This window comes from Bipolaris oryzae, assembly GCF_000523455.1.
Source record: "Bipolaris oryzae ATCC 44560 unplaced genomic scaffold scaffold_34, whole genome shotgun sequence".
Lineage (NCBI taxonomy): Eukaryota > Fungi > Ascomycota > Dothideomycetes > Pleosporales > Pleosporaceae > Bipolaris > Bipolaris oryzae.
Window position 1 is genome coordinate 26885 of NW_006911310.1, and position 12959 is coordinate 39843.

The 12959-nt window shown below is 52.3% G+C and overlaps 3 protein-coding genes across 3 annotated transcripts; 1 reads left to right on the top strand and 2 right to left on the bottom strand.

The window, feature by feature from the left end:
* Window positions 1–1783: 1783 nt before the first annotated feature.
* On the bottom strand, window positions 1784–3931 carry COCMIDRAFT_90111 (uncharacterized protein; the record flags this gene model as incomplete). The annotated part of the gene is made up of 1 exon (XM_007687824.1): window positions 1784–3931. One exon carries the CDS (start codon window positions 3929–3931, stop codon window positions 1784–1786), a length of 2148 nt encoding a protein of 715 aa, XP_007686014.1.
* A 282-nt stretch (window positions 3932–4213) lies between these two features.
* Window positions 4214–5539, top strand: COCMIDRAFT_90073 (uncharacterized protein; the record flags this gene model as incomplete). Its single annotated transcript, XM_007687825.1, has 1 exon — window positions 4214–5539. The coding sequence occupies one exon, from the start codon at window positions 4214–4216 to the stop codon at window positions 5537–5539; it is 1326 nt and encodes a 441-aa protein (XP_007686015.1).
* A 5671-nt stretch (window positions 5540–11210) lies between these two features.
* COCMIDRAFT_24616 (uncharacterized protein) lies at window positions 11211–12167 on the bottom strand (the record flags this gene model as incomplete). Its single annotated transcript, XM_007687794.1, has 1 exon — window positions 11211–12167. One exon carries the CDS (start codon window positions 12165–12167, stop codon window positions 11211–11213), a length of 957 nt encoding a protein of 318 aa, XP_007685984.1.
* Window positions 12168–12959: the final 792 nt, after the last annotated feature.

Consider the following 12959-nt stretch of genomic DNA (forward strand, 5'->3'; position numbering starts at 1 on the left):
TGAAACCTCTATATTCGATCAATAGTCGTTTCGTGATGCTTTGATTTGTGGGCAATTCTGCCTGGTTACGAAGACTTATGCGCACAAGGACAAACAAAGAGTTCCTAGTCTGTACAACTTTTGGCCACCGTGATGCATCGAGCTCAATGTTATCTTCCGAGGTATGCAAAATACAATCATCGATGTGATGGTCTGTGTTCTGAAGCCATTCTGTTTGAATCATGGCTTTGAGTGCAAAAAAGGTTTGACAGCTCTCCAATGGTAGATAGGAGACCGTCTTCGGACCAAAGTCCGCTGAAAGCCGTACCAAGCTTGTTGAGCCAAGGAGGAGCGCTTCTTGTGTTATGAACTCGATGCTGTTGTGGAATGTCGAAGCTAGCGTCGAAGGACCGCATGTGATTACCGTATTTGGGCCTAATACCAAAACATATAGCTGAGGTACACGTAAGGAATTGTTTAATGTTGTTCCAGGTCTTTTGGACTTGCTGAAGGACTGCTGACGATCTCGATCCTGGGCTGCCTCCCGTGGATAATGTTGCTGGAATAGGCCTTTCGGAAGATGCAGGGACTCATCAGCCGGAGGATCTGGCCAATTCTTGCTGCTGATATCGAAATATCGCTACGAAACGAAAGTGACCGATACATCGTTTTTCTTTGAATTTTTCGTATCTTTGCCATTACATCTCAAGACTGTACCTGGCTGGATATAGCTTCCATAAGCGGATGTTGTTTCGAATTCGTCTTGAACCCGCTGGAGTAGATACATGAGGACCGTAATCGCATCTGGGTGGTATCGCAGTGCAAAGTTGAGTACCGCTTTCTGGTAATGGTCAGCAAATCTATGAAACCGTGTCAACTTGGGCTCGTTCAACTGCTACTAACTCGGAACGTCTGGAATGATGAACATTCGGTCTTTAGATGCCTTCTTGGATGTAAGCATGAACAATGTTGACGGATTGGTGACTAACAGCCAATGTTGCAGAGCTTCCAAGGCGGTATCGCTGTCCTTCTCGTCCGGAACACCTGTTACAACTTTTACTGACAATCGATGTGTCTTATCTGGAATGACCGCTGCAACTGAGGCTATTATGTGCAGCTCTTGGCAATCTTCCCGCAAAGTTTCTTGAAACTCTGAGGTAGCAGTTCGTCTGGCAGTCAGAACACTTGAACTAAGTTTCGTCTTGTCTACATTGATGATGATATATTCATTATCATCTTATTCGTCACTGTCTAAGAATGTAGTGTTCGAGCTTGAGGCCTCTGAGATTGCGATATATGAGTTTGAGAACTCTGAGCTCGTCCCGAATGATATGGACCCGTGAATCTTCCTCGGCATTGTACCAAGATTTCCTTGATAAAGACGGTGAAGAATGTGGCGATAGGTTGAGGGGTAGCTGCAGTCTATTACATATACGGTGGGAATTGCTCTTGGGCCCCACACAGAAATCCAGCCATTTACGCAAGTCCTGCAGCCTTTGGCCATTGCATGCATTCAGCGTAACCGTTGAATTGACCAATCCTGTCTCATTAACAGAAGCTTGACTTGACTGGCTAAATAGCATGCCAGCGATTTACTGATGCTCTTACAGACTCATATGCTAGGTAGATATCGAGTATTGAAACCAATACTTCGGAAAGGGTTTTAGGACAACGTGCATTCCAAACTAATAGCGTGGATTATTGATATGAAGTGACTTTGACAACCGGATTTTTTCGTGACGACACGTATGCGCTGTCATATTGCACATGATGGCACATGAATATTTCGCAAACAAACAGCGGCCTATTGCCCTTCCGTCAAAACCCTAGTCCAATCAAACTTCCTCCACCCTTTCCTCCACCCTTCGACCCTCCTATCCCCCTTGACCCACTTGCCCTGCCTTTTCACAACCTCGACATCAACATCCAACATACCACCCAGCACCTCTCTGGCAAACAAGTCGCCCCTCGGCCACGCCCGCTCGTCCTCGACCACATGCCCCAGTCCGCCATCCAGCTCAAACCACACGTGAAAATACGGCATCTCCTTCGCTAAACTCCGTCGAAACGCCGCTCTCCCCATGCCGTTCCGCGACGCCTTCTGCGTATCCACCAACGGCTTATGCTGCGTCCAATCCCCAGCTTGGGCGAGAATCGCTTCTTTAAAAAACGCAGGCGCCATATCGCCTAGCTCGAACGGGATAGGGACAGCGTTCAACGCCGCATGCCCCTTTCTACCAGGGAACGCAGCGTTTTCGTAGAAAACAACGTCGCGGCCTTGCTCGTGGTACATACGGGTGAGGCATTTCATGAAATTGCGGAGTTCCTCCCACTCGTCGTCGTCGCACTCGAGGAGGTTGGTACGGTGCGCTATGGGGACTATGACAGCGCCGCCAGTGCTGATTTCTGGTTCGGTGGGGAGAGTGAGGAAGACGCGGGTTGCGAGGGAGATAATGGGGGCGATGGAAGGTTGCGGGGGTGACTTGTCTTCATGGTGGCACAAAGGGCAGGCGTCGAGGATGCGGGACATTTTGGTGTAGTCTTGGATTGCGGCGTTGCGAAGGTTGATGGAGGATTTGGGAGCGCGGGCGGCGAGTTTGGTGGCGTTTTCGTCGAGGTAGTCAAGGTCATTGTCAAATTTGCTGTCTTTTGCGATCTTGGAAGCCAGGAGCTGGCCTTCGCCGCCTGGCTGACCTTTGGTGCGGCGCTCCTGGCGGACCATGTCGTCAAGGGACATGTCCTCGTTTTCTTTGACGAGGCCGCGCTCGGTGCCGCGCTTGTTGGTAAGCGCGATGACTTCGCCTTCGCGGCCGCCCGCGAGCATGCGGTTGTCCATTGCGTTAAGGACGACGACATCGCGGTCCCTAGAGCCGGATGCGTTTGCGAGAGCGGCGTTGTATTCAGCTTCCAATTGGGCAGCTTCGGGGGCCTTTTTCATCTTGGCCTTCATCATCTGGGCTTTGAGTCTGTTGAGCTCAGTTTGGCTGAGTGCAACCGTGTTTGCTGTTGGTTGTGGATTAGGGACAACTTCGCCCTGGGGTATATCTGCTGCTTCTCCAGAGTCGCGGGGCAGTCGGTGAATGCCTGCCTTTAGTCTGCGCTCCTCAAAGAGCTCGCCTGATGGCTTCTCTTTGCCCACATAATCCTTTCCATACATTTTTCTCCGATCAAGCTCAATCTCTTCCTCGCGCGCCTCGTCAAAGTCACGCAGGTCGCCGTACTTTTCCATGGCGACTTCTTCCACGCTTCGCCCTGATTCCTGCGCATTCCGGTATATGCCCTTAAGCTTCGTCATGCGCCATTGTGATCCGGAGTCTCCAAATGTGTAGCCCACTTCTCGCTGGGCCGGCTCGTCAGCCACTGGGACTTGCTCATCCTTGACGTCGGCCAGATGATGGTTCAGCTCGGCTTGGTGGATCTTGAGCGCATGCTGTTGCTCAGCTGATGCTTTGACATAAGTTGACTTATCCTCCTTCTTCTTTCGTTGCACGTAGTCAACATCCATGGACGATGGTGCCTTCATCCAATCGTCGCGCTGCAAGTCTGCATCAGCGGCCTCCTCGAGCTGCTGGTCCAGGATATCATCATCAGGGGGCATGTAGTCTTTTTCTTGCGGGGCATCGTCGCCAGAAGATTCGTCTTCGTCGTAATGTCGTGATTTGCGCTTTCGTGTCAGGCGGTCCTCATCGTCGCTCGAGTGAGTCTCTCTATGCTTGCGCCGCGACCGGTCTTCCTTTTCATGTCGCTCTCTCCGCTTCCGTCGCGCACGCTCTTCAGATGTCTCCCGATGGTGTCGCGACCTCTTGGAACGGTGGTGCTCGTCGTCGTCGTGATGGCGTGAAGAGCGGTGCTTGCGGTGATGTCTGTCGCGACTCCTGCTCCGGTCGCGCTTCTTTTGTTCGTCTTTTTTCTTGCTCTGCGCAAGCTCCTTTTCGAATTCCTCTAGGCCCATTTTGGTGGTGTTGGCGACGATGTCGTTTTAATTGTCGTTGGTCGTGTTATGCGACGTTGAGCGCGTGCGGCCAAAGTTTCGAGCCGCCGTTAAAGCTCGGGCCTGACATCACCGCGGCGGTTTTCTAGCGCGTCCGCCCCACCTAAGAATTTCCAGAAGGCCGCGTCTGGTGGTTATTCACTGGAGTTGTATAGCACCTACTACTTTCTTCTCTACACTACCTTCTGTTCACAACACTTCCAATCCTTCTTGCTGCCGCTTCAACTCGAACAAAACCTCGCCATGTCCGCCTCAAAGGCCCCCGAGGGCGCCACACCCGCCGCTGCCTCGAATGCGCCCGTCTCCATTGTATGCGTGGGCATGGCAGGAAGTGGAAAGACAACTTTCATGCAGCGGCTTGTCTCCCACCTCTACACACACCCCGATCCCACCAAGAGCGAACCATCAGTATCTAAGACACCTCCAACCCCGCCCTACATTATCAACCTCGACCCCGCCGTCCACCATGTTCCTTTCACACCCAACATCGACATTCGCGATAGTGTCAACTACAAAGAGGTCATGAAGCAGTTCAATCTGGGTCCCAACGGTGGCATCCTGACAAGTTTAAACTTGTTCAGCACAAAAATCGACCAGATTATTGGTCTCTTAGAAAAGCGAACGCAGCCGCCGCCGCCTCAAAAAGAGCCAGAGCCTAGCACTGTGGAATTTATGACAAGCGGTGGAAAGGACAAGCAGGCGGCTCCAGTTCAGCAAGCGCAGGTCAAGCACATCCTGGTTGACACACCAGGTCAGATTGAAGTCTTTGTCTGGTCGGCCAGCGGAGAGATTCTTCTTTCGAGTTTAGCCAGCACGTTCCCCACAGTGATTGCGTACATTATCGACACGCCACGTACAACCAGCACAAGTACCTTCATGTCCAACATGCTTTATGCCTGCTCGATCCTCTACAAGACCAAGCTGCCCATGATCCTGGTATTCAATAAGACCGACGCCCAGGACGCTCAGTTTGCCAAAGACTGGATGACGGACTTTGAGGCATTTCAGACCGCGCTCCGAAATGAAGAGGAAGGCGGCACTTTTGGCGGCGAAGGCATAGGCGGAGGTAGCGGATACATGGGCAGCCTGCTGAACAGCATGTCGCTCGTACTCGAAGAGTTTTACAAACACCTTAGCGTTGTCGGCGTCAGCGCTATGACCGGAGAAGGCATGGACGAGTTTTTCAAGGGCGTTGAAGAAAAGAAGGCTGAATTTGAGCGAGACTATAAGCCCGAGTTGGAGCGAAGAAGAGTCGAGCGAGAGCAAGAGAAGAAGGCGTCACGTCAGCGCGAACTAGACAAGATGATGAAAGACATGAAGGTTGGCGGTGCCGGCACCAAGCCAAAGCCCCGGCCGCGCAAAGAAGAGCCGCAAACGGTCAGCGACGCGGAAGACTCGGAGGACGACGCCATGGCCCACGATGACCTAGACTACGAGGACGAAATGGACTCGGATGACCCGGAGTCCGGCATCAAGGAGCGTTACAGGCAAGCGGTGCAGGACCGTGGTCTCGACCAAGGCGAAGACCATAGTTTTGCGCGTTATGTCAACATGGCCAAGTTCAGCTAAATGAATTCAATGAAGAAACGAAACAACGAACAAAAAATAATAATCCCGAAATTACACATGCAATTTTTCTGCTCAATCACTCCATCTATTCCTTTCTGATCAAAGATGGAAACCCCATGCGAGTGCCTTTTTTTCTTTCTACAGTATTGTCACATACACACACCCGCACACGTACACACATACATCCATACGTTTTTCTGTCCCTCCTCGCCTCCACACCCCCAGTTCCCCCCCCTCCATCCCTGCCACAAAAGACGCAGGTGCATCCCGTACCGCGGTCACCGAGGCGCGCAAACAAACATAGACACACAGATACACACGCATGTGTTGAGACAGATTGCGAGAAAAAGGGGTGAGAAACACCCCCAGGGGTTTACGCTGTGCGTTGTGGTACGTTTCGTATGTGCAGTGCAACTGACGGGTAGGTCCAGCGGGCCGCAGCGAAAGGAAAGGAAGGGAGGGGGGAGGGTTGCGGGCAGATGGGGAAAAGACGCCGTGTCAGCCGCTTTCCCGTGTCTGTCGTCTCAACAATAATGGCAATGGAAGTATCTTTTCGGGAAGACGGAGGGGTTTTTTTTTGGCTGCATAGTGGTAGTAAGCGAGTATGTAGAGTTTTGTATCAACTCTCTTTCTCTCCCTCTCCTACCTCTCTCTCTCTTTTTCTCTTCCTTTCCTATTCCCATTTTTCCCCCAAGTCTTCGAAACCTCCCTTTTTCCACAACATACGTGCGAGTATCGTAGCTTTTTCTTTCTTTCTTTCTTTCCTCGTCGCTTTTTTTTCTTCTTCCTTCCCCTCTCGTGTTCTTATCGTTTTGTCAACTCTATTCCCGTCGCTGTTTTTCCTAGATAAAGAAGAAAGAAGAAAAGAAGAGGGGAGGGGGGGGGGGGGGGGTTGTTGAAGCATGTCAGCATTCTAGATCTTTTTGCACTTTAACACCACTTATGCAGTCGTTTGTTGTCGTTTTCGTCGTCGTCCCGTCGTCCCGTCGCCGTCGTCGTCTTTGTCATCGTCGGGAGGAATGTAGACGGGATGCGATTATCAGTGTTCAAAAAGGTGTGTGTTGGCACACCGGGCACCGAAACTGCTGCCGATACGTACGTATGCACGTTGAATGTATGTATGTATGTATGCATGTAAGTATGGATGTATGGATGTGTGTGTGTGTTGGTGTAAGTCTCCCCTGGTGATACAAAACGATAATTTATCCCTGCTTCTCCTCGACAGCTTCCACCGCCGCTGCGACCGTAGTATATGTGGGATGATATGGGATGCGGGTGAGAGTAATACAAGAGGCTGCAGCTGACTGAGATTGTGTTTTTCTGCCTGGGCTGTTTTTTTTTGGTGGAGGGGATGCGTGAGATGTGTTTTGTTGTAGTTTTTTTTCTCTCTCTCTTATCATTGCTCGGGGGTAAGTTGACAAAGTGTTGTTTGTATCGGACTTCAAACTCCGTGTGTGTGTGTAAACGAACAAAAAACCTCTGTTCATCTTTTTTTATTGCATCGATGGAAAAGAGATGTTGATGCCAGCGGGTGAAAATTAGGGTTGAAGAAAACACAGTAACATATCGTGTTGTGATTATTCCAGGTCACGGAACATCGTTATCGACTTTTGTCACTTTCACTACGGAAACGTAACATACCTAACACCTCACCCCCCTCACCCCCCAACAAAAAAAACTGTAATGACCGTAACATATTCTCTCCCTTGATCATACTCCGTCCATCAATCCATCCTTTCCCCCCTATCTTACAAATTCCCTTACTCATCTTTCACCCCCCATCTACCCCATCCCGCATCCCTATACGCACCTTCACCTCCGCCCACTCCCTGCGTCCGTACGCATATCTCACCCTGGTCTCCCAATCGGTGGTGACCCGCACCTTCGGGTTCTCCCATCGAGACACAAGCAAACGGGCCGAAGCATGTAGAGACCCCTTGTTAGATTTTGATGAAGTTAAACTCTGGATCCTGGGATGCTTGGCTTTTCAAAGGGCAGAAGGGCGGGATGTGAAGGGGTAAGAGAAAGAAGGAGAGACGTGATGTCCGAAGAGCGCAATGTCCGAGGAAAGAGGAGGGTGAGAGCGGAAGGGGAGGGGAGAAGAGACGGATGGGGAAGGAGGGGGGGTGGAGGGATGCCTTGTTGGGTGAATGATAGACGTGAAGGTAGTGAAGGGATGCTTGTTGTGGGATTGAGGCATTTGGAGGGATGAGTTGAGGGGTTTTCCTTTTCTCGGATTACAAAGCACACGTGTGAAGCATAGGGTTGACATGGGGTTTGTTTGATTTGCGGTGTTTTTTTATGGTGGACATGGGGTTCGACATTGCGATGTTTGATGCGTGTGCGTATGTGTCTGTGTCTGTGTTGGACATGTGAATGCGTAATGGGTATTTTTTTTTCGGATTGGGGTTGAACGGACATAGCCAAAGCAATACCAGCGATATTGGATGAGAATGGCGACGAGAATGAGAAAGGTATTTTTTGTTTTCGTCTGATCTTCATGTTGCATGAGAGCAGTAATTGCAGGAGTTTGGTATGCTACTATATTGAGTAGTGCGTCCTCATCCTTCGCGGCGTAAACTCGCTCTGTCGTTTTTTCGTTTTGTGTCTCGACGAAGACGAATGGAGCAATAGCCCCAAAAGGGAGGGATGGTGCAGAGATACAGAGCAGAGATTGCGTGCCCTCTCTTTGCTGAGACGGGCGTAACGTAGTACTACTATGGCCTATTTACCAAATGCAGTGTGCATGTACAGGGTTTCTGCATCATGTCCGGACATGGAGATGGGAGAAGAAGCGAGGTTTGCCCTGCCTACGCATACGTTACGTGTCTCCGGTGCTATCAAGACTCTGCCAAGGCAGATCTGTCTAAAAAAGGACGAGTAGAGGAGAGGTGAGACTTCTCTTTTCGACCACTTCACACACGGGGTCGAGGGTGGTAGCTTCCTGAAAGAGTTAACGCTGGCTTTGGTTTGTGATTGCGAATAGTTTCATCAGCTGCTTAGGGGGCTGGAAAGAGAGCAAGGACCAGGGAGCCATCTGCTGCCAGTCCAGCTTTTCCTCCACCATTTCTTACTTGTCCAGAGGCATGGGCCAGGCTAGGTTGTACGGCCACAGTAGTAGCCCCCCCGGGGATGTGGTCGTTTCCCCGCAAACTCGCCTACGTACGGCCATGCGTGCTCAGCTACTATTTCGGGGCCAGGGGGGGTGGCTGATGTGGCCATGTCTTACAATATGCCAACCGGTTCTGTGCCCGGCGCCGACCAAGGGCCGACCGTGGCAACGTGCGGGGAGGGCGTGTAAGAAATGGGAATGAGTGGTGCGGGGGACCTGTTGTGTTGCAGGGGATGCCGTGGTAATCGAGTATCAAGTGCATTTCATTTGGAGGTAGGGGAGAGAGGTGGACTGTACAGATGCAGTGATCAGCGAATCCGCGGATATTGTGTTACGTATAGACAGAATGGACCGACGAGGAAAATTGAGAGGCTTTTTGGGGGGGTAAAGAAAAAAAGAAAAAAAAGGTACATGTAAGCAGCCGCTGCGGCCGTGGAGGCTTGCTGCCGCGGAGGTTGCCGCCAACAGACGCAATCATGCACGGGGTCCACGATTTCAAGTGCACGTATCGATATGCGAATTTTGGTAGTTCTCGTCTTAGTGTAGGAGTTGGATATGAGTGGTGGTCGCATCGAGAACGACTCTGTCTGCAAACCTTATCGTAGATGCAAATCGGCCGCCTAGCTGAAGCAGGGCATGCACATGGTGGATGGTGGAAGCCTAGAGTGACACAGCTTTCGGTCCCAAGATTTGACTGGGGATAGCAGTTGGTTCCAGCCTTGAGGTGATGATTACGGTCGCTGGTCAGCTTGATTCGTTGCAATTTAGCGTATAGGGCTCGCTCTAATTGGACGCACCATGCCCAAAGCCGTACAGATCCGTAAGCAGCCGGATGGACATGCAAATGCAAAACATGGAACAGTCAGCAAAATAACAAAGGCCGATAACGACAGAGCAAGGGCCAAAAGCAATGAAGAAGATATTGTCAGACCGGGGGGGGGGGATGGTGTGACGTCCAAGAATGCGCACCAGACGGGTTCCTCGGACGTCAGAAGACGGAGCACAAGAGGTGTGCAAGGTGTGCTAGGGTAGGCCCAAAGTGCAGTGCGCGTGTAACCGCTCGGGGCATTGCTGAGTCCGTCGTAGCGGGCTGTCGGCTCTTGTCCGTAAGAGTGTACTGCGGCGCAACTTTAGCATTATCTAGGTGTAATCTCCTTGTAGGCATGTCCTTGACTGTAAATTTGGTAATGCAAAGCGTTGTAGTAGTAGCAGCAGCAGCAGCAATGCGTGTGGGCTGGAGGGATTAGTTTACCCGACGAGGGGGCAGGCCAATGGCAAAGACCGGAACGGACAGCCTACCCAATGAGGCCTCATGTGCAGATCTTCAGGGCTTCGACCGAGATGTTGAAGGGCGATCTGCAGGGTCTGCATTTCTTGGAGGGGGGGAGCCGGCCTGCACGAACTAGTGGAATTTTTTTTCCAACGTAAGAGTTACAGGCAAGCGGTAGGCAGGCTGGGATTGGAAACAAAGAATTGAGAATTAGCCGTTGGCTTGCATCGGTTCTTGGGTAGCCTGCGGGGAGAGTACGCCGCAGCGACTCACAGATGGCAGCGCGCCAAAATAAGCTTTGTGAGGCGCCGCATAGCGGCCAAGAGTGGATAGCAGGTGAGGAGAAAAAGGCTAGACACGCTGCGAACCATGGCAAGCCGACGGCAGATGGCCTTAGTAACAAGATTGCGGAATGACAGCGGGCTACCAGGCTGTAGTCTGATTACCCGTCGTCATCGTCACTATTGCATGTGCTCTGCGTCTGCAAGGCCACAGCTGGCGCCCTGGTTGGCGACCTTGATGGAGCATTTGTCCACGACGCCTTTCCATGGTTACAGACATATTGTTGAGACTACCAAGCCACTTTGCGTTAGGGAGCACTGACAAAACTATGCACCTATATACACCAAGCAACCTTGCCAGCAGGGACGAGCCATGTAATGTGTATATGTAATTGTTTTCATTGCTATTATCCGAGTAGCGGACAAGAGGGGGGTGATCGTCTGTAACAGACACCCCTCTCAGTCGTCCTCGGAGGGCCAGTGCCACATGTGGTCCAAATCAAGACAAAAATCAAAGGTCGGTGCACCTTGCAAAAAAGGGCGGGTATCCATATTACCAGTTCCAAGCCCACGTCCCTATGATTGAAGCCCTCATCCACCCAATTGGCCGTCATCATGGTAGCGCTACCACCGTATTGAAACGAGAAGAAGAAAGAAAAAAACATGTCTGTAAAGAAGGCGTGACTGCCGTAAAGGTATATACAAAGGAAATGACAAAGCAATAAGAAAACGTAAGGAAAAGGTCATGCGTGCGTGCGAGCAAATCGCACCGCCCACTCAAATGAAACGCCGAGATCCGTTTGTAGCCATGACGGCGTGCGTCTATTTCTTCCAAAACGGCCTTTTTTAGTAAAAAAAAAACTCCATTAGATGCTGATCATAGCCGTAAGCGCCTTGCTCCAGAGGTTGTTGAGCCTCGTGCCGTAGACCAGAAAAAGTGATGACAAGCGTGAGACGAAAAAAAAGAAGAACAGAAACTAGACACCGAGAGGCGAGTGACAAAGCGAGTTACGATTCAAACTTGCGCTTCTCTCCGCTGGCGGCAATGGCCAAGGCGTCTAGACCGCCATACGAGCTAGGGTTGTAGCTGTAAGGAGTGGGGTCGGGGTACGGCGAGCGATGTTGTGAGTTTGAAAAGTCGAGAAAGGAGTCGGACGATTGTACTGAGGGAGCCATGTATGACGCCGTAGCAGGACTGACAGGCAGGGTGGGGTCGACCATGGAGAGCGATGACAGGGAAGGCATCGTCGACTGCAGAGGCGCTGGCTTGGGACGCTTGGCCTGGTGCTTTGCCTTTTTGACGTCGCGGTCGGCGCCCTTGGCGGCGTTGCGACCGGTCTGGTGGGTGCGGCGGTGCTGCTCCATGTTGTCCTTGCGGGTGAAGGCCTTGTTGCACTCGGGGCAGAAGGCGTCCTTTTTGCCTGTGTGCTTCTTGGCGTGGCGCGCAGCGTGGCCTGAGGTGGTGAAGTAGTCGTTGCAGCCAAATTGCTTGGCCATTGGGCATGGGTAACTGTTCTTCTTTGGGCGTGCGTTAAGGGCCGAGGGCTCCGAGAGCTGCTGGTGTTGCTGATGGTGCGGGTCCTGAAGATGGTCGGGCCTGTTGTTGAAGTAGCCCGGCTGGGGTGGGTAGGGCATCGGGGCCGTTTGTGGCTGGTGCATGGAGTAGCTGAGATCCTTTTGCGAGGGGAAGAAGCCATTTTGCGAAAAGACGGGCGAATCCATGCCCTGCTCAAAAGCAAAGTCTGGAGTAATGGGTGAGGGAGTCTGCATGTTTGAGTCTGAAGAATCGCTGCGGACCAGGCGTGGGGTTGGTGGTGAGGCAGCAGGTGACGAATAAGCTGAGGTGCGGGACTGGAGGGAAGGAGTAATGGAGGGGAGTCGGACAAGTTGAGGTGGAGGCGCCGGGCCGTCGTTTAGCAAAGACACTCTGCGACCTGTCGAATTCTTGCCGGACAAGGCGTCCATTTTGAGCAGACACGTGCCGGTGCGAAGGAAGGGAGGTGATGAAATTCACGGGTAATGTGGAGAGAGCGAGAGGGGGTTGTGCGGCGCGGTGCAGTGCGGTGCAGTGCGGTGCAGTGCAGTGCGTGTGCAAAGAAGGCAGTGCAGGACGCAGAGCAAAGGCAGGCGCAGACGGGGCAGACAGGCAAGCACGTGAAAGTGGTAGGCGAGGCGGGCAGCGGCAGCAGCAGCAGCAGCAGCAGAAGTGGCTAGCAGCAGTGGTAGCGATGGTGGTAGTAGTGGTAGTGGTAGTGGTAGCAGCAACAGCAGCAGCAGTGTGCAAGAGAGCAAGCCGCGGTAGAGAGCGTTGTGGATGACGTTGTTGAAGAGGGCGGTGGGGTGGTGAATGGGCAACAAGTATGGTGGTGGGTTGGTTGTGGGTGGTAATGGGTGATGGTGATGATGGATAGGGAAGAGGGATCTGGCAGCAGCACCAGACAGTTGGGCGGGCGTGGGTGGGCAGTTATAATGGGCAGGCACAAGCAGGGCAAAAGGCACAGGGTTCGCCCACCCGGGATCAGGGCACTATCAGGGACTGAGAATTGCATGCGTGGAGATGGGAAAGTGCAGTGCGCCCTAGGACGCTAGCGCGGTGAAGGAGCAGGGGCCCCGGCGATCAGCTTCTGGCGAGGCGACGCGCGACCAGGAAGCATGCGCACCAGCACCAGGTGGCGTCAGCTCATCTTACGCCTGGCATGGCGCTACACAGCCGGCGATCGAGGGCGACGCCCCCCAAAGCTTCTCGTGCTGTTGAGC